The sequence below is a fragment of the Rhinolophus ferrumequinum genome, chromosome 16 (genome assembly GCF_004115265.2).
Source record: "Rhinolophus ferrumequinum isolate MPI-CBG mRhiFer1 chromosome 16, mRhiFer1_v1.p, whole genome shotgun sequence".
In the NCBI taxonomy this organism is placed as follows: Eukaryota; Metazoa; Chordata; class Mammalia; order Chiroptera; family Rhinolophidae; genus Rhinolophus; species Rhinolophus ferrumequinum.
The window spans coordinates 40575849-40588982 of record NC_046299.1 but is presented as its reverse complement, the minus strand read 5'-3'; the positions used below and the strand labels follow the sequence as shown (position 1 = coordinate 40588982).

Sequence of the window (13134 nt, the reverse complement as noted above, 5' to 3'; positions counted from 1 at the left end):
AACATTCTTAGCCATTCTCTCTTCATGTTTAGCTTCTGCCTTATTCTCTTACATTTATGTTAAATTTTTTCACCATATTCCATGTCTCATACTGTTTTCTATATTTTCCATTATTTTTTAAAATCTGTCTTTCACTTTGTATATTTTTCCATTTATGCTTCCAGTTCGCTGACCCGTTCTCTATTGTGTCTAGTCAAGAACTGGCATTGTATTTAGAACTGAACAAATGCCCACTGTTTCTTGCTTGTGTATATCCCAGCGCTCTGTGGAATTATCCTCCTTGTATTTTCTTTTTTTTATCTTTTTCCCTATTTTCTTCTCTTTTAAAAATTTTTTTTTATTAAACTTTATTGCGGTGACAATTGTTAATAAAGTTACATACATGGATTTCAGGTGTACAACTCTGTAATACATCATCTACATATCCCATTGTGTGTTCACCACCCAGTCAGTTCTCCTTCCATCACCATATATTTAATCCCTTTTACCCTCATTTACCACTCCCCTCCCCCCCTTACCCTCTGGTGACCACTAAACTATTGTCTGTGTCTATGAGTTTTTGTTTCTTCATTTGTTTGTCTTGTTCCTTTGTTGTTTTCAGTTTTATATACCACATATTAGTGAAGTCATATGGTTCTTGACTTTTTCTAACTTATTTACCTTAGCATAATAATCTCAAGATCCATCCATGCTGTCACAAAATGTAAGGCAGTGTGGAAGTTCCTCAAAAAATTAAGAATAGAATTACCACATGACCCAGCAATCTCTCCTAGGTATCTACCAAAAAAATCTGAAAACATTTATCTGTAAAGATATATGTGCTCCAATGTTTATTGCAGCTTTATTTACGGTGGCCAAGATATGGAAACAACCAAAGTGTCCTTTGATAGATGATTGGATAAAGAAGATGTGGTATATATACACAATGGAATACTACTTTGCCATAATTAAAGATGAAATAGTGCCTTTTGTGACAACATGGATGGGTCTTGAGATTATTATCCCCTATTTTCTTAATCATACTATTCTAAAGTTCTTATTAGCTTATTTTAAAATGTAAGATGACCTGGGAGTCAGTTTACACTTTCTATTTTTTTTCTGTTTTGTTCATGTGCTCTGAACATGCTTGGCAATTTTTCATTGCATGCTGGACATGATGCATAAAAAAGTTGCAGACAGGACACTTCTGATGATATACCGGGGTGCAAAAAAATGTATATACATGACTTGTATTCATCGTTTGTTATTGGTATATGTTGAGTATTACCATTTTAATACAGTTTTTTTTCCTTTCTTAAAATGTGTATACATTGTTTTGGCACCCTCTGTATATTTCTCCACAGAGGATTCACCCTCCCTCTGCTAGGCACAGGCTGGTTGATAAGTATTTAATCTAATCAAGATTTCGCTGAACTGAGGCTAGTTGGCAGCTCTGGTAAAGCTGCTGGCCCTTCAGGGTCCTTACTTGAAATCTGGTGTGATCTTCAAGTCTTCTCTGCTGACAAGTCCCAAACTCTAAATCTTTTTCTCATGAAACAGCCAAAAGCTCCATGTGCCTTTCAGAGATTTTTCTGGTTGGCTTTTTAAACTTCCTGTTCTGCACAGCCCCAGAATTCAGCAGATGTTAACAGAAAACTGTACCATGCTCGAGGCCACCCTCGAGTCAGCTCAACCCCTCAAGACCTCCCCTTCTCCAGAGTTCAGCTCCTCTAGTTGATGCCTCAGCTGTTCTCTGCTGCATTCAGCGATGATTTCCATATTTATCTGGTGTACTTGGCAGCAGCACTAGACTGCTGCTAGCTACTCTGCCCCACTTGAAAATAGAAGTCATCAAGATTGATATTCTTATTTTTTATTTTGAGATTTGGGAAAGAATTTTACAGTTGTTGTAGGATTAATTTGGACATGTGTTGAAATGCTTAAAATCATGGTTAGAATTATTTCTGTGATGTTCTGCTTGTCATGCCAGTTTCTCAAGATGCTTTCTTAAGAGATTGAAATAGCAAAGCATATCAATAAACTTTATTTTCTAATCCTAGAAACTTCAGTGTCGACCTGTAGTGGAATCTATAAAAATTGTTTATTTTGAATGTTAGACTATCTGGACTTACAGAGACATACAGGTATTACGTTTAAGTGCAGAGAAACTGGTGTCTTATGTGGGTTGTTGATGCACTGTATCATTTTATTTTTCAGCATCTAACATTCACAAGAGAATTTGATTCAGATTCTCTTAGACACTACAGCTGGGCTGCAGACACTTTGGACAATGTCAATCTTGTCTCAAGTCCTGTTCATTCTGGGTAAGTAACCTGAAAGTCACTTTTCTTTATCCTATTAAATTAATCCTATTGCATTTAATATTTGCAGTGTATAAATTCATAGGTATGAAATTTCGATATCCTATAGGACTTCATTAGGAAGTATATGTGACATATACCTGTAAATCATTAGTAAATATATTTCTAAGCAAATCTGTATATCTATTTTTATTAATAAAAGCAAGGTGTTGGAAAAGAAATTCACTAAAGTTTTGGTGCCTAAAAACTGTCTATTCTGGTACACTTCTAGGTCTGTAATTTTCCATAAAAAATTTAAATATAGTCATTTCTCTTAATTTATTCAAAATGAAGTTTTTTTCTGAGTATCTGATTTTCTTTATAATAAAAAATAATAGCCATTTTCTATTAACTTACCTCGCTATTTGACAGCTTTTGTGCTTTGCTTGGAATGATAGAGGAATTTCACTCAAATATTTAGTTTTTAAATAAGCAGTAAGCTCTGGTACTCTCATTTTTTTCTCATTTGATATAGGCCTTTGATTTGACAAATGATTGGTTTTGTGTGATTTTCCTTTAAAAAGAAAATACCAACTTGAAACTTCTAGATCAAGTTTGGTACCTTTTGCATTCCTGAAATAAAATTATAATTAAGTAGTATTAAATTACAATTGGAAAAAATAAATAAATTTTTTAAAGAAATTCACTTTTAGAAAATGAAGGTACCAATGTATGCGTATGAAATGTGCTATGGTAAGAACTACATCAAACAGGCCCCTCATTGCTGTCCCATTGGTCAGCAGAATTTGAGGTGGGTGGCTAAAAGGTGACCTGCTCTGACTGCTGAATTGATCATCAATTTATTTTTAGATATTGGATTCTTCACCTGTAATTCAGGGTAATTGACATCCATAGAAATGGAATAGAAATAATTCATTATGATGATGAAAATATCAAGGTATTTTCACTTCTGAAATTGGCATTGGGTCATACATTAGTTGTGATCCAGGACAAAAACTGATTAATTTGGAATTAAATAAATTAACAATAGTTAACATCTGTGAAGTGCCTTATGTATTACATGAAGTATTTTCTGCTGCTTTTAATTAAAATAAATTGTAATAGCTAACATTTACTATTGCTTTTCATGTACCTCACATTGTGCTAAAGCTTTTACATGTATTGTCTTATTTAATATTTATTTAAACCTTAAAATTACACTGTGAGAGAAGTTTTACTCATTCTCCCTAGTTTACAGAGGAAAAGACAGATTCAGAGTAATGCTGCAGGTTATTAAAGTATTCTTATGGAATTACAGCTTATAGCACCACAATTCTGAAAAACAAATCACTGAAATGTTATGCAAAAGGAAGCAATTTACATGAAAGTGCTTTATAAACCCTAAAATACATGGTCTTTGAGTCATTATCCTTGTATTTCTTTAACTAAATTAGAAAAACCTTTCATTATAGTAATAATTTTTAAACTGCTAAAAATATTTACATGATTTATATTAGATGTGTATGTGTCTAAAATTGCAAAAGCAAAAAAAGAAATAAAAATCAGAGTTGAGAACGAATATGTAAAATACTTGGATAAGTTCAGTGGTCAGACACGTTGAAGAATTCTTTGAATCGAGCTCCGAGAATTGTCACCATGTTACAAGGCTCTAGAACCAGCACTTTGTACCCTCTACATAGGAAAGAAAAGTACTAGGGCTTAATTTAGTCAACTGAGAAGCTGAGGGAGCACGGGATAATACAATCAAAAATGAACTTTACCATACTTGGAGACAGTGAATGCAAATGCAAATTACCTCTCCTTGAATTTACTGAAGAGAATAGACAAGTGCAGGAAAGTAAAAGTAATGGCAGCTAGTATGGGCTTGTTTTAAAAGGAAAATATAGACTTGGTATATACTTGGAAATAGTTCACTAATGCCAGGTGGAGTAGCTTATATAGTCATTTAAGGCAAGTATTTTTCCAGGTTGTCCCACAAATGCCAAATGCCGTGGTTTCATTTTCTGATGGTTTTTACTTTTCTTTTGCTTGTCATTGACATTTTCTGTTGCTTGCTTCTAATTATCTTACATTAATTTTTCCCATTTGCTTTCTAAATTATTTTGCAGCTATTCTTCTCCACTTCCTCAGTATGATTCAAGGTGATAACTGTGTCCTTTATGTGAACCATCCTTTTTTGTATTCTTAATTTATGTGAATATTTCCTGCAGTTAGATTGTGTCAGTGTGTGTAGTGTATCAGCATTTGTCATCCCGCTGTTCCTAAAACTAGGAATATTCATGTGTTAGTTTTAGGATCATTTGTAGAATTCCTGCTTTAGTTTAAGTATTAATAAGATAAAACAAATATGATTAAATGTCACCTTTTAATTTGTTTCTGGAAGTTACATTGCATGGAATTTTATTTTGTACAGAACATGTAAGGAATGAGTTTGGAAAAAAATTAACTATCTTTCATAATGTTATTGAATAATAGGACCCACATCCTGCTTAACATATACTCCCACCTTTCCTCTTTCTGTTGCCTCCATAAAGTTGTAAACCTCAGAACAATAAATGATTGGTAGTAAGCACCAGCTATGCACCCGGTGCAAAGCAGAACAAAGAAAGTGATTCTTTCAATTTGTCATTCAAATCTTCTAAGCCATGGTGTTTTCCATTTTGTTCTGGCATTCTTTGTAGCTGTGATATTTTTATATTGACACTGATTACCTTCTTACACTACCTTCAGACTACTCAGCTACAAATGTTTTACATATATATATATATATATATATATATATATATATATATATATATATGTCGGACTATTAAGTTCGCTAACTTTCCACCATATAAGCGCATGGATAAAAGTATTAGTAACCAAGTCTGACCTAGACAGTTTCTAAGCACACTTAACAACTTAACAAAATGGTTTTGTTCATTGGTTCATTTAATAAACATTTATTGTGTGCAGGCACTGTGCTCAGCTCTGCAGGTCAAGCAGTGAACAAGACAGAGCTGATCTGAAATACTAGATACTAGAATCTATATTATTGAGAATCAGCTGTTTGTCGCCAGAACAAATATTGTCTGTTCAGTATAGATAATCCAGTGTTTATTTGTATTACTACAACTGAATTTTCAAACCCAGCGTTTATCTTGAATCACTTTTTAATCTTTTCTGTTACTATTATTACCAATCACAAATTGGTTTTAATGACTAAATGCTGGGGAAGATCAGATTTTGTCTTAAACTTCTTTGTAATCTTGCCATATTGTCTTCATTACGGAGAAAAATAGCTGTTAAACATGTATATGTCTAAGAAAATGTGGGCTCCCTAGAACAGGTTCAAGTGAGCCTTGTTATTACCATGTTTCCCCGAAAATAAAACCTAACCGGAAAATAAGCCGTAGCATGATTTTTCAGGATGACCTCCCTTGAACATAAGCCCTCATCCATCTTTTGGAGCAAAAATTAATATAAGACCCAGTCTTATTTTCGGGGAAACACGGTATCTAGCACTGGAGGCAATTCTTAGTTTGAGTATCATAGTGTTCCCAGTCTCGTGAAGTAGGTATAATGTTATAAAAACATAAACCAGAGGAAATGGCTAAATCCAAAATGAGCAAAAGGGCATGAAGTTGATTCCACCTCTCTGCTGACCAGAGTTGGTTCTGGAAATCAGATAGGCTGAAAATTGATCCCCATGCTGTCCCTCTCTGTGGGGATGGCAGGCCAATTTGCTTTGTTGAAGCAGTTACTCTCCCAAGGTCAAAAGATTTAGTAGGGAAGGCTTTCCAGGTAGGACCTCCATGCAAAGTCCTAAAATGTATTTGCAGGATGTTAGAACTGTTTTTAGATGGTTCAATAGTAGAGGATTTTGATGGATGGGATTATTCTCCCCATTAAACACTTTAGATATTCCAACAATTTTCTAATCATCAGCATTTAGTGCTGTTCCAGTAATAAGCATATTTTCACATGTGAAAATTCAAATGCAAAAATCCGTGTTTCTGTTTTGCTGTCTGACTTACACGCTTCCATATGTCAGGCTCATTGGTTTATGTTCTCCAGAGTGCTTTACAACACTGTAAAGATGCAGGAGGACCCACGAGGGACTGTTTTCCATGATAGAAATCAAGAATTACAATATGCTGTTACCCTGATATGACATAATTAATTTCTTTACATTTTCATATTTTTCTCATTAGCTTTTGATATAAAGGTCAATGACAGAATTGTATAGTTTTCTAAAAGTCCTAAGTTATCACTTTTCTATTGCTGTATGAATACTCAAATGTAGGCTATTTTAAACAGTTTTAAAGCCAGATTTATACTGAAAAGATTAAATCCCTTTCCATCAAAATTGCCTTAGCAAAACTAGTCATCTCCTGCTTTTATTATATTCTGCTTTGTGATAGTAAAAATTAGAGTGTTGGTATGATTAAATATACATTCATTTTATGAGTTGTACGTGTTAAGACATACTGTGGAGTTTCATCTTACTTAGGGAGAGAGATTCATAGTCAGCAAATGGCTAAACTCATTCATAGTAGTTAAAATGGTCCTCCAATATAGCTTAAACAAAACAAAAAAGTGGTTTTGTCTTTGTGTTTTTAAATACACAACAGCCCTTTAATAGCCAGTTTTATTCCAACTTTGAAACATTCACTATTCCTTTCATTTAAACACTTGACAAAAACGTTGGCTTCTCTTAGGGGGCCACTTTCCACCAAAAATAAGATGCCATGTTTCACTTTTTGCCCAATTCACAAGTTAAATGCATGTTTGATGTGACTCCACCGTATTTACTTCCAATTTATTTTTAAAGAAAGGAAATGATAGCTTCATTGTCTGTCACTTTAAACTTAAGCATTTAATTTCAAAACCTACTATGAAGATAGTTTACTTCTTTCCTTGATTTGGCCTCTGGTCTTCTCCCTGCAGGTTTTTGGTTAGCTTTATGGTGGACGCAAGAGGTGGCTCCATGAGAGGAAGCCGTCACCACGGAATGAGAATCATCATTCCTCCACGCAAGTGTACGGCCCCCACCCGCATCACCTGCCGTTTGGTAAAGAGACATAAACTGGCCAACCCACCCCCCATGGTGGAAGGAGAGGGATTAGCCAGTAGGCTGGTAGAAATGGGTCCTGCAGGGGCACAATTTTTAGGGTAAGTTGTTTTGTCAATTTTAATCTTGGATCTCATAACCACATCTTTGATTTTCTTTCCCCTTGTTAACTCAAGTAGTTAACTATTAAAGCTGCTTAGTTGGACCATTTTGATTGAGTACACCTTTTGTTTAGTGTCAGAGGTCACAAAGCGGTGTAATTCTGTGAAAAGCTAGTAGGCTGATATTTCCTTAACTCAATTTGCTGGTCAAAGCTTTTACTAACCAAGAAGCATGTTCTCTGCTCAGTGAGTGCACGAAACCCTCATGGCCCCTATAGCAGTCACGACACCATTCTAAGGAAAAATATATAGATGCTGAAATTATAGCACCACTTTGAATAAATGCCTACTTTGGGTACATGTCTTTTTAAAGATAACTTTTAGGGAAACCATCCATTACAATATGGTGTTCTCCAAAAAAGAAAAAATAAATTTAATTCATTTTCTGAGGTGGCACTTGGGTGCAAATCAGGCAGGCTCTGTCATGACTGACAGTTTGTTCACAATTTCCCCTTCTTGTTTCTCTTCCTGCTGCATGGATGTTATTCAGTAAACTGCATCTTCCTACCAATCCTCCCCCTGTAAATGAGGGTGAGAGCTTGGTTAGCCGAATCCTGCAGCTTGGGCCTCAAGGAACAAAATTTATTGGGTAGGATCTTCATAGACAAGATACAGAATGTCTACAGTTCTTTTTCCATTTTCAATTTTTTTCTGTCATACCATGGTCGTCTTCTCGTCTTCAGTTGATTTTTATTTTTTCAGTTGTTAATGCTTTCAGTTGATGTGTGTCACTGAAAGGAAAAAAAAAATCATAGTGGCTTGACTTACTGTAGCACCGCTACCTATCTTTTGCTTTTCAAGCATGTGGAATTCACTGCAAGCAGTCTGCTTTCATAACTTTGTGCTTCTGTAAACCTTTCTTTAATTTGAAATGTTTCGACTGAATATAGTTTTTAAGACAGACTGAAAGTCTAATATTCATCCAATGTAGGAGAAGGTATTTGCAGGCTTTGAATCAACATATGTGTGTGTGTGTGTGTGTGTGTGTGTATATGTATGTGTGTAGAGTTAAATTTTTTTAAAAAGTACTTACTTGTACTGAGTAATCTTCATGGGCTTTGAGAAGGAAAAGTGATCAATAAGCAAACTGATTTTGAAAATATGGGGAATATAGGATATTTAAAGAAAACCAAGTAGCAGATAGCCTATTCTAAAGTTATTAAATTGTTTTGTTTTGTTTAAGCTGAAATGTGTTGGTACTTGTTGTCTGTTTGCTTATCTGTTTGACTGGTGTATTTGCTTTGGCAGTCTGCATGAAGAAACCTGTTATGAAAAGTTATGCTTGGCTTTCACCTTGGTCAGAGAACCTTGTTCATACCTTCTCTCCAATATCGTTGAATGTCGTACACAAAGCCACATTCCTTAAATATTTACAGAGACAGTATCTGATACATTAACCTGCAAAGATTGTATCTAGTTCTCAAAAAAAAAAAAATTAATTATCAGGTGTGGTTAAAAACTACGTAAATAACTCTTGAAATTATTAACACTACTAGAAATAGTTGATTTTGTTTCTTCCTGTCAAAAAGTAAAGTCATTATAAAAAAAAGTTTTATGTCCTTAATTTGCATTAATTATAATGATTTTGCCAAAAGTAAAATAATCATATTTATCATTCCATTTTAAGTGAGTACGTTTGTAATAAATCAAATATTCATGTTTTTGTTTGTTATTTGATCATTACAACTACTGTACCTTTTTATGCTCTTACCTATCTAAGCCTGTATCTTTGTTATCTCATGTACATAAACATATAGGAGAGGTTACATACAACCTCTGTAGGAGAATAATGATACTGTCTACTAAATGTCAGAAAAGAAAGCTGCACAATCCAACTACATAAACTGGGTGTGATTGTGGTCTGCTTACTTTCATTCATCTTTTTTAGCATTTATCCTACTTTAAAATTTAACAAAATTATTGCTGTGCTTGATTGGCTATCTTCAATTTGCAGCCATTCTTTCACATTCTTCTGCAAAAGGACACTGTCAAAAATTAATAGATTATTATATGACAATTGCAAACCAACAAGTGCTTTTTCAGAAAATTTAAATATTCCCACGCAGGTTATACTAGAGCTAGGAGATTAAGTTACCCACTACCATTTCACAAATTAAAAATCAGAAACTGTCTTAACTGCATAGGCCATGGAAGTCATAGAAACTGACTGTTGAAGGGAGTGAATTATTATATTGATTGTTTTCTTACTAAGGGGAAAAATCAGTAATCTTCAACGTAGGAAATTTACAAAATTCCTTTTTTAAAGAAATGACTGTGTCCTTTTAAGTTATTAGCATTTTGTATAATATACCAATTGTGTTTTTAAAAATGGACCAACTTTCTTATGATCTATTTTTATAATTTTCAATTCCTTGATTCAAAATTCTTTTTTTGTGTTCTGAATTTTTTCCCCTCATTAAATCAAATGCCTAACCTATAGTAAGCTCTCAAGAGTTGTTTGTGAATGAATGAATGAATGATGCATGTTTTCAGGCTTCTAATATTTAATTAGCAAATGATTCTGCAGCTTTGAAATCATTCCCAACCTTAGTGGCACCTCTGATTTTCAAATGAGTTCTGTTAGTGAAACATTTTATAAAGTATGATACTATAAATGCATTTAATTTGATACCAAAATAATGTGGATTTTTTTCCAGCCCTGTCATAGTGGAAATCCCTCATTTTGGGTCTATGAGAGGAAAAGAGAGAGAACTCATTGTTCTTCGAAGTGAAAATGGTGAAACATGGAAGGAGCATCAATTTGACAGTAAAAATGAAGATGTAACCGAATTACTTAATGGCATGGATGAAGGTAATTATGACGGCTCCTTGTTTCTGTACATGTCTGCAGGCAGAAATCAAAGGGATGACTTGACTAAAGTAAACAATCCTTGAATTTCACACGTTTATATTTCAAACAGGGAATCAGGTTCCTGAGTATTTATTGCTGTTTTCTGTTTCTAAGGCATGAAGCTCCATTTAATCTAACAACATTTTCCCCATACTACTAATGTACAGATATTTTGATGATTCATTCAGTCTTTAATCAAATACATCAATCTTTCCAAAACCCAAGAAAGTTTTCTAAGTCAAAAATGTGTAAAGAGGGGTGGAATAATAATGGAAGGTATGCAAAGTATGCGGAGAATTTTTAAGAAAATACGTTCACATTTTATTTTTGGAATTATAATTTCCGGACCCTTTCTTTGATCTGTTTTCTCCACGATTATTTCAGTATTCTGAATTTTTAATTTCCCTTGAGCTATAATCAGTTTCTTTTTAAAAAACTAAGTTTTATATTATTTATTGGGATCTTTGGTGCTTTAGTATCTTATTCTTTGACCTAGTAAGACTGATATATAGCTGAGCCCGTCACTTTTTTATACACACCTTTCTACAGGCTATCTGACCCTTAGAATCAGCAGTTTTTCTTAGTAGACATTGGCAATAGGCTCGTTTTAAAAGTAGGTGCTTGATGCAGAGTTTTCCTTAAAAAATGTAAAAAAAAAAAAACAATTAGAGCCTAAGCTCACCATAAAATAAAGCTAAGCTTTATACTGACTTCGTAATCACTACAAAGTCAGCAGTTGTTTTAAGTAGCAGCTTTATTGGAGCTATAAGTCACATACCATCAATATTCACTCTTTAGCGTTTAGTACATTGGCTTTTGGAATGCTTTCGGCACAGTTTCTGGTTTCAAAATGTGGACAAAGAAGCTAGACAGACTCAAGGGTGTTTGAGGAATGACCATGGGAAAATTCTTAGATCTCTATGAGCCCCTGTTACTTCTGTAAAATGGAGATTTCCTTCCTTACTTTATAGGGTTGTTGAGAAAAAAATAATTTTGTGATGCACTTATAAAATACAGCCCTTGTTCCTATTATACTCATTCCATAGAAGAAGAAAAAATGCCATGCCTAGAAATAGAAATAAAGGGGGATCAAATATATGGTGATGGAAGAACTGACTCTGGGTGGCGAACACACAATGGGATTCATAGATGACGTAATACAGAATTGTACACCTCAAATCTATGTAATTTTACTAACAATTGTCACCCCAATAAATTAAAAAAAAAAGAAATAGAAATAGAACTTTCTATTTGCGTAAGACATAGTTAATCATAGCCAACCCAGAATTTCAAGATGTCTTTACAGCAAGGTAGGGAGGAAACTAATAATTGTTGGATGTCTAGCATTCATCAGGCACTGATAAATGCCTTTATATGTGAATATTTAAAATGAAAGCATATACTATAGGTAGGAAGTTTTGATCCCACTTTATAGTACATGAAGGCACTGAAGTTCAGATAAGTCAAGTAATTTATCTAAGGTTACCCCGACTAAGTAGCAGCACCAGGATTGAAATCTAGTCCTACCTGTTTTCAAAGACTTTTAACTATATCCCACATATTTTAGAAATGTGTGTCTTGTGGAGAAGAAAATAAACCGAAAGCGGAAAATTCCTACAAACCTAGATATAAAGCTCCAGAAGTACAGTCATTGTAAATGTTACACATTTAATGAGTACCCATTAAATGTCCATACATAATACTGCCATTTGCATCATATACCATCCATAATTTCAAACGATTTCTCATGGATAGGGACATGCAATCGTAATTAAGATTTCTAATTTTTCTTACCCTAACTTATTTTAAAGCATGAAATATACTCATTCTCCTAGAAGGAAATTTACAAGCAAATACAATCAAAAGTTTTTAAAAGAATAAATCCTAAAAAGATAAATTGAATTAGCATTTTGAAAATAATGAAAGCATACAGATGATTCAGGATAAAAAATGGAGAGTATACAAGAAATGGGTTTTCCATAGAGGATAGTTTTTGTTTGTTTGTTTTAAGGAAAATAAAATTAAAGAATATTTTTATGTATCCAGGATTTCTTAAATGCTAACGTCGAATACTAGTTTTTAAAATGTAACATCTACTATACAGGATTTTCTTCTTTTTAATGGATAGCTACCTTGATTATGTAAGCTTCTAATCAGCAGGCACAAGGCTGATTTGGGCACTCATCTAATCCTGGTGAGTGGTCAGAAGGAGGAACCACATTATAATATGTAGCCCTGGACCAAAGTTCTCATTGGTCTATTTCCTCTACCCAAACTTCATTAATCTCTGGAGAAAAAATATTAAAGAAGAGCATTTACTTGGAGGAAAGGAACAATCTTCTAGGAAGCATATTGAACATTCTAAGACAGTGCTGTTCAATAGAACTTTCTTCTATTGGAAATATGTATGCTGTGCTTTCCAACATCACTAGTCATCACTAGCCACTAGTCAGTCACATGTCACAATTACTCTTGAGTAATTGAAATGTGACTAGTGCAACTGAGGAAGGTAATTTTTAATTTACTTTTAATTAATTTTAAATAGCCACATGTGGCCAGTGGCTATCTCACTGGACATTGCAGTTTTAGCAAAAACATTGTACATTCTAGTAATATATTCTCCTTCATTTTTGAGTATAGATTACATAGTATGTCCTATCAGATAGAAGTAGAATTTTAAAAAACATTTGTAATGTTTATTTATGGGAGTGACCTCCATGATTTCATGCCTATATGTTTTCATTTTGTTTTGAACAAACCAGTTTTCAA

At 33.8% G+C, this 13134-nt stretch overlaps 1 protein-coding gene across 25 annotated transcripts in view; it reads left to right on the top strand.

Annotated features, from left to right (window-relative positions):
* Positions 1–13134, top strand: part of ANK3 (ankyrin 3) — a 473720-nt gene that overhangs the window by 398451 nt on the left and 62135 nt on the right. For 16 of the 25 annotated variants that reach the window (XM_033130259.1, XM_033130260.1, XM_033130256.1 and 13 more), the window contains 4 exons: positions 2197–2303; positions 7230–7454; positions 8005–8103; positions 10172–10326. In XM_033130259.1, the coding sequence (XP_032986150.1) occupies positions 2197–2303; positions 7230–7454; positions 8005–8103; positions 10172–10326 (586 nt within the window). The remainder of the gene's footprint in view (positions 1–2196; positions 2304–7229; positions 7455–8004; positions 8104–10171; positions 10327–13134) is intronic. The other 9 variants (XM_033130276.1, XM_033130250.1, XM_033130270.1 and 6 more) reach the window with 1 other exon arrangement.